This window comes from Lindgomyces ingoldianus, assembly GCF_010093535.1.
Source record: "Lindgomyces ingoldianus strain ATCC 200398 unplaced genomic scaffold BDR25scaffold_1, whole genome shotgun sequence".
In the NCBI taxonomy this organism is placed as follows: Eukaryota; Fungi; Ascomycota; class Dothideomycetes; order Pleosporales; family Lindgomycetaceae; genus Lindgomyces; species Lindgomyces ingoldianus.
In genome coordinates, this window is record NW_022985162.1 from 1859053 (window position 1) to 1875093 (window position 16041).

General features: G+C 32.7%; 2 protein-coding genes across 2 annotated transcripts; both read left to right on the forward strand.

Moving 5' to 3' along the window:
- Positions 1-13250: 13250 nt before the first annotated feature.
- On the forward strand, positions 13251-13530 carry BDR25DRAFT_299693 (uncharacterized protein; the record flags this gene model as incomplete). Its single annotated transcript, XM_033689211.1, has 2 exons — positions 13251-13333; positions 13407-13530. Coding segments are annotated over 2 exons (207 nt in total), but the record flags the coding sequence as incomplete, so codon positions are not given.
- A 1097-nt stretch (positions 13531-14627) lies between these two features.
- Positions 14628-15473, forward strand: BDR25DRAFT_205604 (DUF1917-domain-containing protein; the record flags this gene model as incomplete). Its single annotated transcript, XM_033684459.1, has 2 exons — positions 14628-14993; positions 15048-15473. 2 exons carry the CDS (start codon positions 14628-14630, stop codon positions 15471-15473), a joined length of 792 nt encoding a protein of 263 aa, XP_033554797.1.
- Positions 15474-16041: the final 568 nt, after the last annotated feature.

Sequence of the window (16041 nt, forward strand, 5' to 3'; positions counted from 1 at the left end):
CTAGTTACTCTTTTACACTTAGTAGAATTCTAGTGTATAATGTTGCCTAGTATTTTAAAGTAGTTACTTTACTTTATATAGTCCTTATTACTTAATATAATTAAAAATCTTAGCTATAAGCTAAGGTCTTTATTATTAGCAAATAATTTATTTATAAAGATAAACAGCTTTACATAATTAAGCTATAATAGTAGAAAGGTAAGACTACACTTACTATTATCTATCTACTATTAGATTTATGCGTTAAGTGTGTTAATGTTATTATACAAAAGGTCTATAGTTTATATAGTAATAGATAAGTTAAATGCTGCCTCTAGTTAACACATAAATGTAATGTATACCTCTCTTACATATTACTTAACATATTATTATGCAGCATCCTTGTCCTTTAGGTTAATTATATAAAGGTAGCTTACTTATCTCTTCTAAGTAAGAACTACTATGTTGTGTGTAAGTTTAATCCTTTTACTGTTAAACTTAATAAGCTGCTTCTCTACTAGAATAGTTTTACTTTTTATATAAAACTTTACTTTTTATAGTTTTTTCTTTTCTCTTTGTGTAAAATTCTTTATTATAATGCTTAAAGTATTATTTATCTATAAGCTAGTAATACTAAAGGTGTGCTCTCCTTTATTAGTAATTAAGAAGTAAGGGTTGTATAAAAAGATGTGCATACGCAGCTTTTTTTTATAGTAGTTATAGTATGTTTTAAACTAATATAGTTCTAATTTAGCAGCTCTATATAAGGGTTGTACAACCTAGAGTATTATATTTAGTAGAAAGCTCTAGCGCATCTCCTTTAGTAGCTTTGCGTATAGCGTGCGCATAAGCTTATCTATTAATTAAATGTATACTTATATAATATTACACAGTTTAAAATGCATTCTGTATGTAGCTTTTAGGCTTGCTTTTATAGCTAGAAGTAGTCTCTAGCTTATCCTCTAGATAGTTAGTAACTAAGTAAAGATTTCTCTCTTCTTTTTATCTAAGTAGCTAGCAAACACTAGGCAGGATTTTTTATATAGTTAAGTTATTTTGCCTTTTACTTTTTATATAAGGTAAAAGTTAAAAATCTAACCTTTATGCCTTATTAAGTTGTACACTATAACTTTAAAAGTGCTATTAGTAATTAAAGTGTCTATCTTTATGCAGTCTAATTCCTTAAATAGTTTTTTAGGTGTAGTAATTACACTGTCTGTATAAAGCTTAATAAATAAGGCCTAATTATTCTTCTTTTTTTAGGTTAGAAATACCTAGTCTAGACTTTATACAGGTTTCCTTTGCTTTTTACTTCTCCTAGTATCTATATCTTCCCTTTGCACTAGTGCAGCATTGCTATTCTAAGAGGCTTAGTCTGTAGTAGGCTCTAGTTCTACCTTTATAACATTCTTATAAGGCTGTTCTTTTTTCCTTTTCTTTAAAAGATCCCTTTATATAGGGATTAGTTTATCTAAGTTATTTATTATAAGTAGGTTATCTTCCTCTTTTTCTTTATAGTATAGTTTAGCCTGTGTACATTAAAGCTTTAGTAGGCTATTTTTTCTTTTAATAATAATGTCTCTCTCTTTAATGCTCTTAATCTTATATAGGCTAGTCTAGCCTTTCTTCTCCCTTTATGCTATAATTTCTAAGCTAAGGGGGAGGTTAAGAACTTTATGCGTTATAAGGCTATTATAAGTGTTAATTACATAATTAATGTTTACTTTTACATAGTTTTTTTAAAGTATCTTTATTACCTTTTATATAGCGCTTACTTATGTAATAATGTTTAGTAATAGTAGAGAGTCTAGGTTAATTCTTAGGTATGCTTTAAAGACTAGCAGCGTGGGTACTAGACTGTGTGGGCTAGCTGTGTTGTTTAGAGCCTTAACTGCTATCTATAGAATAGCCTTATTATCTGTACAGTCACCTAGCTTAGTCTTTAAGATGTTAAATGCTTGTTAGAGAGGTGTATGCGCACGCTTAACCTTTCTAACTACCTAATGTGCTTCTATAGGCATCTGCTTACATGTAGCTTTTATAATCTTTACACAAGCTTAAAAATCCTTTAAAGCAAAGTTTATACTAAGGTTATGCATAATATAGTTTAGAGGTTTTTAATAAGTGTTAATTTAGCATTTGCACAGTGCATTCTAGGTATCTTGTGTAGACATAGATTTTAGGAATATAGCAGCCTAAAATAATGTGTCTACATTAATAATATATAAGACATCTTTATTATTAATTTATATAACATTAATAATAACTTTATAGTTAAAGTAGGTGTTATTTTTAATTATAAACTTAAATTTTTATAGGGCCTAGTTATATAATTAGCAGAGGTAGCAGAATTTCTTAATCTCTTCTAGCACTATAGCATTAATGTTGTAGCTAGCGCTAGTTAGCATCTTCTAGAGTCTCTCTATGCAGGGGTGTCTAAATTAGTAGTAGAGGCAGTAGAGTTTTAATTTAGTAAAGAAAGATATAAATTTTTTTTTACTAATATTAAAAAAAAAGTGTCTTTATTTTTATATAATAAGTATAGTAGTTTTGTTTTTATGTATAATAACATTTAAAACATTATTAAAGTATGCACCTATTTAGTCTACGTCTACTAGAGACAGTAGGAACAGTGTTAGAGTGTCTAGAATGTAATATATTATATTACTAACTAGGTTAGTAATTTATATAGTACTAATTAATTTTATTAATTTTTATTTTTTAAAGCTAATACTCTTTTTTCTTAGTGTCTAGTCTACTTTTATATAAGAGAATTCTTATAGGTATGCTTTAAGTTATAACTTTTTTATAGTAGAGATTCTTACTACACTAGTATTCTATAGTTTACCTTAGTATACTATATAGTATTAATCTTTAAGGATAAACTGTTCTGCGTATTTTTTAAGTTCTAGGCTATAGATGTTCTTTATAGTTGCGCAGTAAAAAAATATAGTATTAGTAAAGTAGTTAATAATTTTCTTACTTTTTTTTTTATTTAAGTTATTATTATTATGTAACTTTTTTTTCTTCTACTTTAGCTTACCTTTAAACTTTTAAATATATACATTTACTTTTTTATATGTTAGTGTCTTGTTATAGAATTCTTTATATAAAAAGATATATTAGCGTTTTGCACAGAATTAATCTATGTAAAGATAATTTATTAACTAACATTTTTTCTTATAACAGACAAAGCATTACTTTAATTATATAGAGGACTATAGTCTAAATAATTCTTTATATCCCCTTAGGCTTCTTCTATGTTATTAATAGCTATGTGTACATAGTAAGCTATATTACCTATTAGTGTAGTACACATTTTAGGATTTATTTATAAATGCATTGTTCTATTAATTAATTATAACCTAAAGTGCTAAATAGAGGTTACTGTACAGTGCTTTATATATAAGCTTAATTAAGAACATTACTTATTTAAGTTTAAGTTGCTTTTAGCATGCTTATATAACAGCAGTGTAAAGTAGTATCTTGCTTTAGAATTATAGACTAAAAGCTTTTTATATAAGAGTAAGTTTATTAATTATAGCTTTAAAAGCTTTATATAAAGTTTTTATAAAGTTTTTTTACTTACTTTATATAAAGCTTATTATTATTTAATCTATCTAATACTAGTTATAGTTTATATTAGTATTAAAGTAATTACTAAGCTACTTATACAGTAACTTTTATAATTATTCTAGACTAATATTATAAAAGTAAAACATGTGTGCGCGCTTTTTAAAGATATTAGAAAAGATGCTTATGTATAATGCCTTAAAGATAGCAAGGTGTTAGCAGAGCTTAATAAATACTATAGCCTTATTAGCTAGAATATTATATAGTTACTTTATATAGTTATTCTTCTTTTTTTATGCTTTCTAGAATTATATAACCTTCTTAGGTGTAAGGTTCTCTGCTGTAATATCTTATATAAGTAAAAGTTAGTATAGATTGTATAGTAATTAAATTATATATAGTAGGTATAAGCTTTAGGGAATCTTATGTAGAGCTATAGCTATAAGAACATGTAGCTGCCTAGTTATGCTCTTGTACAGTAAGCTATTGCAAGGTAGTTGTACTAATTATAAAGAAAGTATTAAGTCTATAGGTAATTTATATAAAGACATCCTTTATTATGTTAAGACTAGTAATAGTAGTAATAGTTTTATATAATGCTCTAGTAAAATAGTAAACATGTGTTTTTCTTTTATAAGTCTATATAGTGTAGTAGCCTTTATTATGTTCTTTTTAAAGCTAATGCCTTTATTTTATAGAGTAGTAATTAGTTTTTATAAAAACAGTTAGCTAAGATCTCTAAAGTGTATAAGCTTTTACTTTATAAAGTTATTTTAAAAGTTCTTAAGTGTACATACATTTATTACACTTAATGTGTAAAGTTTTATAATTAAGTTAGCTGTGTATAAATTAAGCTTTTTTTTAAGTATATTATTTAATAGTTTAATTTTATTTACTTAATCTTTAATATTTATCTACTCTGCTAGGGTCTTTGCTAAGATGCCTATAAAAAGTATATATTAGTTATATATTAATATGTTATGTTAGCTAGTTATAGATAGAGCTAGCGTTGCTTATTACTTTATAGTAGTTAATTATGTGTTGTTGCGCGCTGTCTTACTTCTTGTTGTACACTACCTCTAAATAGCCTTATATAAAAAGATAAAACAGACCTTCTAGTATTAAACAAGCACTACTATTTATATAATACTTTTAAATAGTATTATATAAATAGGTTTCTTACTTTTACTTAAGTAACTAAATAAAAATTTATAGCTACTTACACATAAATTAAACTCTATCTTTACTCTTACTAATTTATAGTTAAAGTAGTAAAAAAAAGAATTCTTTTTATATATAAACTTTTAAATAAAAAAGTATAAAAAAAGCTTTCTTTTTTACAGTATTTAAACTACTAATTAGTGTTAAATAGACTCTCTGCTAGCTAGCACTTAGTGTTAGCAAATGCGTACAAGACAGAGAGGTTTGCACAGTGTAAACATTGCACAGGGGTGTTAGGTAACTAGTGTTAATTACTTCTTGTTCTTCCTTTGTACAGAGGAAAAGGGGGATATCTAGATGTTCGCGCACGGAGGTTCGCGCACGAGCATCATGTGACATAGATACGTGATCCTGCTCGTGCGTGATCGCTCGTATCCAGGCCGCGACGCTGCTGCTGCGTACAGACATTACTTATAATAAATAACTTAGATAAACTAATTCTTATATAAAAAGATCTTTTAAAAAAAAGAAAAAAAAATAGCTTTATAAAAATGTTATAGAGGCAGAACTAAAGCCTACTATAAACTAAGCCCTTTAGGATAGTAATGCTGCACTAGTGTAAAGGGAAGATATAGATACTAGAAGAAGTAAAAGGTAAAGGAAACCTGCATAAAGTCTAGACTAGGTATTTCTAACCTAGAAGAAAAAAGATAATTAGGCCTTATCTATTAAGCTTTATATAAATAGTGTAATTACTATACCTAGAAAACTATTTAAAGAATTAGACTACATAAAAATAGACACTTTAATTACTAACAGCACTTTTAAGGTTATAGTGTATAACTTAATAAAGCATAAAGGTTAGATTTTTAACCTTTACTTTATATAAAAAGTAAAAGGTAAAATAACCTAACTATATAAGAAATTCTACTTAGTGTTTGCTAGCTACTTAAATAAAAAAAAGAAAGAAATTTTTACCTAGTTACTAACTATTTAGAGAATAAGCTAGAGACTACTTTTAGCTATAAAAGTAAGCCTAAGAGCTATATATAAAATGCATTTTAAACTATGTAATATTATATAAGTATACATTTAATTAATAAATAAGCTTATGCGTACGCTGTACATAAAGCTACTAAAGAAGATGCACTAGAGCTTTCTACTAAATATAATACTCTAGGTTGTACAACCCTTATATAGAGCTGCTAAATTAGGACTATATTAGTTTAAAATATATTATAACTACTATAAAAAAAAGCTACACATGCACATTTTTTTTATACAACCCCTACTTTTTAATTACTAATAAAGAAGAGCACACTTTTAGTATTACTAGCTTATAAACAGACAACACTTTAAGCATTATAATAAAAAATTTTACATAAAAAAAAAAAAAACTATAAAAAGTAAAGTTTTATATAAAAAGTAAGACTATTTTAGCAAAAAAGAAACTTATTAAGTTTAATAGTAAAAAAATTAAACTTACACATAACATAGTAGTTTTTACTTAGAAAAAATAAGTAAGCTACCTTTATATAATTAACTTAAAAAATAAAGATGCTGCATAATAATATATTAAGTAACATGTAAAAGAGGCATACATTGTATTTATGTGTTAACTAGAGGCAGCATTTAACCTGTCTATTACTACATAAACTATAAACCTTTTACATAATAATATTAACACACTTAACATATAAATTTAATAGTAAATAGATAATAGTAAGCGCAGTCTTACCTTTCTACTATTATAGCTTAATTATGTAAAGCTGTTTATCTTTATAGATAAATTATTTACTAATAATAAAAACTTTAGCTTATAGCTAAAATTCTTAATTATATTAGGTAATAAAGACTGTATAGAGTAAAGTAACTACTTTAAAATACTAAGTAACTGTCTGTACGCAGCAGCAGCGTCGCGGCCTGGATACAAGCGATCGCGCACGAGCAGGATCACGTATCTATGTCACATGATGCTTGTGCGCGAACCTCTGTGCGCAAACATCTAGATATCCCCCTTTTCTTCTGTATAAAGGAAAGACAAGAGTAATAGAACTAGAAACATATTGCTTTTACCTTACCTACCTTATACGCTGTGTACACTATACACTACTCTTACTCTTACTACTTAAGTGCTTATACTATAAGCAGCTAGCTATTAGAGCCTATTTAATACTAATTAGTAGTTAATTTAATTAACTATAAATTAGCAAGAGTAATAATAAAGTACTTATGCTTTATAAGGTACTTTGTTTTATTACTTATTCTTTAAAAAAAGTAATAGTAGAGTACTTACACTTTATAAGGTACTTTATTTAGTTACTTATTTTTTAAAATAGTAGATTAATCTTTTACATTATACAGCAAGCTCTGCTACTATATAAAGTAAAAAGAAGATAGTGTAAGACACATACTAAAGCTACTAAAGCTGCACAACTTAGTAGCTAGATAATAGCATATTAATTCTTTACATTATACAGCAAGCTTTGCTACTGTACAAAGTAAAAAAAAGATAGTGTAAGGCGCACACTAAAGCTATTAAAGCTGCATAACCTAGCAGCTAGACAACAGCAGTACCTGTGTAATCTACTAAAAAAGTAATTAACTATACTATTATAATAAAATTTTATTAGTAACTAATAACTTTACATAATAATAAAAAAAATAAAAAATAATTTCTATTATATAAATAACTTATAAAAGACATAGAGATATTAAAGGCAACACTAAGAAATAAAACTAGCCTAAAGTACTAAAATAATAAGATTAACATATTAAAGGCTTTAATAAGCTTATAGACTTAATTATACATAAGTTATATAATTACTAATTTATATATAATAACTTAAAAAGGCGCTACTTTTTTAAGTGTGTATATAAAAAATTTTAAAAAATAGACACTATAAAACTTTTTAGTACTTAGCTACATATTTAAAAAAAAAGCTTATATAAGTGCTAAAAAATAAAAGAATTATACTATAGCTAGGCACTAAAGGTACCTAAGCCTAGAAGCTATATAATATAGCATAAAAGAAAGTAATTACACTAGAAAGGCTTTATATGTAACCTTTATTACTATATAAGGCTCTACATAGAAGCAGACTAAACATAATGCTACTATTAACACTAAATATACTAGCATTACCTGCTCCTACACTTTAGCTAGCACTACACTAATTACTGTACAAACAATACATGCCACTCTACCTAACGCCTGCTCCACACCCTTAATTGTACACACTACTGCCTGCAGTAGTGTATACACTACTAATACTACCTGCACAATCTATACTACATTACAACCTGTACAAACTTCTACTTTAGAGAGAAACTACTAAAGAAAAACTTTTAGTAAATAAAATTATATAATTCTAAAAAGCATAAAAAAAAATAATAACTACATAAGTTAACTATATAACATCTTTATAAATAAAATAAAGATCTTTATTAATCTATATTAATAGCTAGATATTTAGAAAACTTAGTACACAGACATCTTTCTAGATATCCTAGAAGGTTAGGTAAATATGCACTATATGTATAACATAGGCTCTAGAAATAACTAGAAGCATTTATACAACACCTTAAGTATTATAATAAAAAATTTTGTGTAAAGAGAAAAAAAAAAACTATAAAAGGTAAAGTTTTACATAAAAAGTAAAACTATTCTAGTAAAGAAGCAACTTATTAAGTTTAATAGTAAAAGGATTAAGCTTACGCATAACATAGTAGTCTTTACTTAAAAAAGATAAGTAAGCTACCTTTATATAATTAACTTAGAAGACAAGAATGCTGCATAATAATATGTTAAGTAATGTGCAAAAGAGGTATACATTGCATCTGTATATTAACTAAAGGTAGCATTTAACTTATCTATTACTGCATAAACTATAGACCTTTTATATAATAATATTAACACACTTAACGCATAAATCTAATAGTAGATAGATAATAGTAAGTGTAGTCTTACTTTTCTACTATTATAGCTTAATTATGTAAAGCTGTTTATCTTTATAAATAAATTATTTACTAATAATAAAAACTTTAGCTTATAGCTAGAATTTTTAATTATATTAAGTAATAAGAACTATATAAAGTAAAGCAACTACTTTAAAATACTAGGCAACATTATACACTAAAATTCTACTAAGTGTAAAAGAGTAACTAGAAGTGTTCTTACTAGTAAACTATATAAAATAGTTAGAGAGTTTAATAATATAATTACTTTTAGTATAACTTTATAGTAAATTATATAAACACTTAAACTACTACTAATTTTAGTAGTAATTTGCATAGATTTAAGGTTTTTATATAATTACTTTATTAAGCTAGGCACTACTAGTAAAAAGTAACTTATAATTAACATTATATTACTTTATAAATTATATAAGAAAAGGGAAATTACTAAAATTAAGTAGATTAATAGTAAAAATAACTTAGTAAATGTATATATAAAGAAAACACTAAACTAGGCTTTTTAATTACTAGTCTTAACTAACTGCCTTTTTGTCTAAATAGAAGCATTTGTAGACTAGCTAGATCCTGTGCGCAAAGATGCCTTAAACTAACTAGACTAATAACACTTTTATATAAGGCCTATTTTTTTTTATTTTTATTTATTTTTTTTTATATTATACATAATTATTTTTCTTATTATAAGGATCTGTTACTGCTAGCACTGTATAAAAAAAGAAAAGAGCTAAGGGATTATACAGTAAAGCTTAGAAAGTAAAAGATAAAAAAAAAAAAAGCTATTTACATAGCATAACTAGCCTATTCTAACGCATAGCATTACTAAGGCAAGTCCTAATAAATAAAGTAAAGTAAAGGCAGAACATAATTAGATAGACCTACATAGACAGAAGAGAAGTAACATATACAAAAGGTAACTTTTTAGATAAAAAGAAAAGTTGCTAGTGTCTGTACGCAGCAGCAGCGTTGCGGCCTAGATACAAGCAATTGCGCACAAGCAGGATTACGTATCTATGTTACATAATGCTTATGCGCAAACCTCTGTGTGTAAACATCTAAATATCCCTTTTTTTCTTTGTACAGAGGAAAGACAAGAGTAATAGAACTAGAAACATGTTACTCTTACTTTACCTACCTTGTATGCTGTGCACACTGTACACCACTCTTACTCTTGCTACTTAAGTGCTTATACCATAAGCAGCTAGCTGTCAGAGCCCATTTAACAGTAACATTATATACTAGAATTCTACTAAGTGTAAAAGAGTAACTAGGAGTGTTCTTGCTAGTAAACTATATAAAATAGTTAGAGGGTTTAATAATATAATTACCTTTAGTATAACTTTATAGTAAATTATATAAATACTTAAACTACTACTAATTCTAGTAGTAATCTACATAGATTTAAAGTTTCTATATAATTACCTTATTAAGCTAAGCACTACTAGTAAAAAGTAACTTATAATTAACATTATGTTACTTTATAAATTATACAAGAAAAGGGAAATTACTAAAATAAAGTAAATTAATAGTAAAAATAACCTAGTAAATGCATGTATAAAGAAAACACTAAACTAAGCTTTTTAATTATTAGTCCTAACTAACTGCCTCTCTATCTAGATAGAAGCATCTGTAGACTAGCTAGATCCTGTGCGCAAAGATGCCTTAGACTAACTAGACTAACAACGCCTTTATATAAAGCTTATTTTTCTTTATTTTATTTTTTTTTTATATTGTACACACTTATTTTTCTTATTATAAGAATCTATTACTGTTAGCACTATATAAAAAGAAAAAAGAGCTAGGGGATTGTACAGCAAGGCTTAGAAAGTAAAGAATAAAGAAAAAAAAAGCTATTTATATAGTATAACTAGCCTATTTTAATGCACAGCATTACTAAGGCAAGTCCTAATAAATAAAGTAGAGTAAAGGTAGAATGTAATTAGATAGACCTACACAGACAAAAAGAAGGTAACGCGTACAGAAGGTAACTCTTTAGATAAAAAGAAAAGTTGCTAGTGTCTGTACGCAGCAGTAGCGTAGCTGTGAGAGGTATCGAGCAGGAAACACAGGTCACAGAGAGGGAATGCAGGATAGGGGGGGTAACGAGAGTAAACCTTAGGGTTGGAGGCAGAGGTACGGAGGCCGAGGAGCCTATATACCCCGTGCCAAGCCCTTAGGGTACTCAGGGGTTGGATAGCTGTAACATAACCGTGACATAGCCTCCCCTCTTCTTAGGGCTCGTCCCGAGACCTAGAAAAGGATAGGTAGTGTCAAATTCTATGTACAAAAGTAGTGTGACTAGCCTCATTAAAAACTATGTAGGAAAAAAAAAAAAAGAGTACGTAGTTAGCTACAGAGCTAGGAGGATTTAAATCGAACGCTAGCCAAGTAGTAGAAGCTTGTACTGGCCATAGGCGGACCTGCGGTGGTGACCGTACGGGTCACGCCTAGGCAGTACCCATCCTTGGTGACTGAACTCTGGAAAACCTTAGTGAGGAAAAACTATGTTAGGAGAAGTGCAACTAGGTGCTTTAGAACGCTATTGCTGGCGCCGCAGGTGCTGCAGTAGGACGTTCTTATTAGGTTAAGCCTAGTAGACCTTTAGAGGCTAAATAAAGCAGATAGCCTGCAATTAAACAGCCTACTTAAATATAAGCAACCTAAGATTGCAACTTTACATCTTTACTATTTAGTTAAGGTCTGCTTTTAAAGGTCCTAAGGTAGTTAATACCCGCAGGCATTAGAGGGCATCTATAGATGTACTGTTCCCGCACCGGGCTATCTCCGCGCGCTGAGCGTTTGAAGATACCATGCCAAGCCCGCATGGGCCCTAGTGTATAGTTACAGCAATTAAATGCTGAACTGGGCGGTGTTCCGCCAGTTCTTTCTCTGTACGCGAAATGCTTAAGGGGAGTTGCTATTTGCTAGGAGCATTGCCATGCTGGTAGTCAGGTGCGAGCGTGGGTGACAGCTCCCTAAGCTGTACGCGTGTTTCCCCACCTCTCTGGCATACCATATTAGGCAGAGAGCTATCGCATGGATAGCAGGACGCTAGACGTACTCAGCTCGTACGGCACGTGCTTAGTAAGCGCATAGAGCTAGACAGCCTTACAGTGGCAAGCCTAAATTTAACATTAAGAGCTCTTCTAGCTAGAGGTTAATTGTTAAAGGAGCTAAAGAAGATAGATAACAACACAAACATTATAGGTAGGACAGGATGCTAACTATGTAGGCTAGCGACATAACAGGTAGACACAGCAACCTGGTGTCGCGGCTCTGCACTGCTACCACAAGGTGGCCAGACCTCGCAGCGACAGTGCTAGATACGTGTAATTAAGGGACGTTAGGCTTAACTTCTAGCGCAACTATGCAAAGCAGGGATTAAGCGCTTTACATCTTTACAAATAAGGTGTTAAGCTTATTATAAGGGCGTACATTGCTATAGCTATAAGCTCCTAGGCTAGTAAGCATTGCTATAGGGGCTGTACAGCACAGGAGGTTGCACAAGCTAGCAGGCTTAGCAAGAACTGTAAGGCATTGCTTTGCTAGAATACACAAAGGCATATGCAATAGCACTAGGCAGTAATGCTGTACATGCAACTAGACTTAATTAGGCGTGGCCTGTCTAATGTTGTCTAAATCTCTGTGCAGTAGAGCTACAGCTTAGTGTAATTGCAAGCTGCAGCTTAAAGTAACTATAATCTAGTAAGGCCTATAGGCTATCTAGTAACAGCCTATACGCTGTCTAGTACTAGTGCAACTAAGTTAACTTTAATAGGAGATCTCCCTAAGGAGGAACCTCTATGTCCCACCCTTCCTTCTTACCTGCCTTTGCTAAGGTAGGTAGTAGCTTATAGGATAGGGCTAATAGTAGGGATAGTCTACTTATCCCCCTTCTTCTTAGGGCGCGTCCTAAGCCCTTAGAAAGAGGTAGCTAAGGTTAGTTTAAAAAAATTTAGTTGCTAAACCTTATATAGTTTACTAGCAAACTAGATGTAGCCTAAAGCTATCTAGGAGGCCTGTAGGCAATCTAGATACAGCCTAGAGGCAGACTAGGTGCGGTCTAAAGCTATCTAGGTATAGGCTGACGGCCATCTAGATACGGCCTAAAGACCATCTGGCAGTAATGCAACTTTGCAAAGCCAGTAGGCAATTGCAGGCCTATAGGCCATCTGGATACAGCCTGGAGGCAAACCAGGTGTAGCCCAAAGCCATCTAGGAGGCCCGGAGGCGATCCGGATACGGCCCGGAGGCTTCCCAGGTACTGCCTAAAGCCACCTAGAGCTTAATAGCAGTTGCATTACAAAGCTGTCTGTGCTGCACTTCTTGCTAAAACAGGAGGTGCTTTGCGCTAAAACAGGAGATGTTTCGCGCTAAAACAGAAGGTGTTTTGCGCTAAAACACAAGGTTCTTAGCGCTAGTGCAGCTGACAACAATCCTGCATTTAACCACCACGACGACCACCACTACCACCACCACCACCACTGTATCCGCTTGAGAGCTTGAACGCTTAATTGGTGCGCGTACGCAAAGTAGCTGGTGAGGGCTCAGATCAATAACAGGGCATGGGCGGCTTAGTGGATGGGCGGCTTAGTGGATGGGCGGCTCGCAAGCTGACAATTAAGGATAAGGAGTACCTGCATCTCCTGTTAGTTGCGATACCTAGGCTTGTTTAACTTAGCTTGTTTTATAGCAAGCGTTGTTGCCATTAAAATTAATAGGGTTAAGCCTCCTCCAGCTGCGCTGCGCGGACTGCTCATCCTAAGGGGATATGTGAAGGTTTACAATGTGAGAGGTATTGAGCAGGAAACACAGGTCACAGAGAGGGAATGCAGGATAGGGGGGGTAACAAGAGTAAACCTTAGGGTTGGAGGCAGAGGTACGGAGGCCGAGGAGCCTATATACCCCGTGCCAAGCCCTTAGGGTACTCAGGGGTTGGATAGCTGTAACATAACCGTGACAGTAGCAGCCTAGATACAAGCGATCACGCACGAGCAGGATCACGTATCTATGTCACATAATGCTTGTGCGCGAACCTCTGTGCGCGAACATCTAGATATCCCCTTTTTCCTCTGTACAAAGGAAAAATAAGAAGTAATTAACACTAGTTACCTAACACCCCTGTGCAATGTTTACACTGTGCAAACCTCTCCGTCTTGTACGCATTTGCTGACACCAAGTGCTAGCTAGCAGAGAGTCCATTCAACAAGAAGAATAATAGTTTGTTAAAAGGTAGTAATAAAGTTGTTTAAACTTCTATACTTTACACTTATGTGCGTAAGTAATCTATAAAGTAATTAAATAATTATATAAGATGTAACAATCTAGGTATCTAGTATTTATTTAAATATAACTATAAAGAGAAAATCTAGCTAGAAGATCTATACCTATTATATATCCCTTTATTTCTTAACTTAGTTGCTGCTAAGCTTCTAGTCGCAGTCTTAGCATGTGCTAAGTTTGCGTCTGCTCTTTTAGCTGTGATTGTTGCCACATGACTTGTGACATAAGCTGCCCCGCGCATTGTCGTGTTCCCATCATGCCAGTCCTCCAGGCCTTACATGGCTTCAGCGACGTCTGCTTGGTTATCGCAACATGTTGCTTTTTCATTCATAACAAATAGAGATAGTAGCTTGCTTAGTATCTACGTTACTTTGTTTCTTCTTAGACGTTTTATAAATAATTTTATATGTTGTTAGTAATTAATATCTAATTAGCTTAATTAACGTTAGAAGTTTTAAAAGTCTTGTTAAAAGTCTTGTCAAATCTAAAAATAGTATTAGCGTAAAATCAGCTGTGGAGTGGTTGACTTGTGAGATAAGGCTAACGTTTAGCCCAAGGCGACAACAAAGAGCAGCAACGCCTGACTGCAGTCTCCAAGAGATATAGAGCCGAAACCTTCTAGGAAACACATGAGAAAGATCTCAATAAGAATAAGGATCATGTCGCCTTCCGATTTGCACAATATTTATCAAGGCAAGCCGGATGCCTGGCAGCTGGGAGAGTCTGTCGACGACTTTGTCAGACGTCTACCACCCCTGACTACTCCTGTTGCTGTCTGCCCCTGGATCTGGGCTGCAAATCCCTATCGTAACGGTCAACGGACTTCCGGCCGCGCTAAGACCCTGGAGTTAGTCCAATCCGGAGCAGAGTTGCTTCAGCAATCGAAGCAGAGGAGGATGGAAATTGAGCAAAAGCATTCTAGGGAGTCAAAGGGGGCCGTCGCGCGCATGCTGAGCCAAGAAGCCGATCGTTTGAAGCAACAAATTGTCGATCTAGCTCAAAAGACAAACGTGACTGAGGGAAAGGTAGTGAAGCTTCCTTCTTTATCGGTCCAACGCAGAGCTGATCAAATATATTAGTGGATGCTCTTTCCAAGCCTGGAGGATCTTGGCCGAGTGTGGAAACTTGTGGTCGAAGGGACCATTAGCAATCGCCTTGGTTCTGGAGCGAAAGTCGCGACAGATGAAGGCGGGACTGAACCGCGGCTGATATGCATCTATACAAAGGACTTTGGCGACACCAAAGACGTACTTCGCGTCTTGCAAGAGCTGGAAGGCATGGGACTGGTCGGCTTTGGCCGCGGCATTTCTTACAAGGCAGATATTTACACATACCTCAATATCTACCGGCAAAACGCGGCCGAGTATGGTCTATGGGCAAGTATCTACTCGAGCCAGAAGATGCTGGCTAAGACGAGAGTGCCTGAACCGAATGCGATCCCACAAAAGGAGCATTCGACACCAGATGCCTTTCGAGAGTGCTCCGAGCCGATGGACCTCGATTAGTTTGACACACTTACCGACATGGTGGCCATTTCATCACTCAAGTTGGCACATTTCCAAACATCCTAGACCTGCTTTGAGTGAAAAGCGGGTACGTTTGTCAAGTCGGACAGTCGGACACTGGAATATAGCAATCACCTCAGTCGTGTCCCTTTCATTCATACCAAATACAATTGATCCACTCTCATGATATATATTGTCACCTATTTAGTTACCCATGCCCAATATGGTCGTCAATTCCTTCCAAATCTTCCTGCGGTATTCGGTGTTGTTCCCACGGGCTTGAAAATTACATCTCTCATAAAACAGACTCACGGGGACAGATTGAAATTTAGGTACCCAACTGAGGTCACGTGTCTAAAGATCCAGCTTCGATTTGATGCAATACGTAATAGGTATTTAGTTCTCATGACAAATCACCTGACGGATTGAGTTCTTCGACAACCGCCACAAACCCTGTCTCAAGAGGCCTTGACGAAAGGGTTGTCTTCTGCATTCATCGCTTTGCGGACAACCACGAAGTCAGATTATGTAATGCTAAGCTAGAAGCACGGGCGCGCTTCTATTGTCG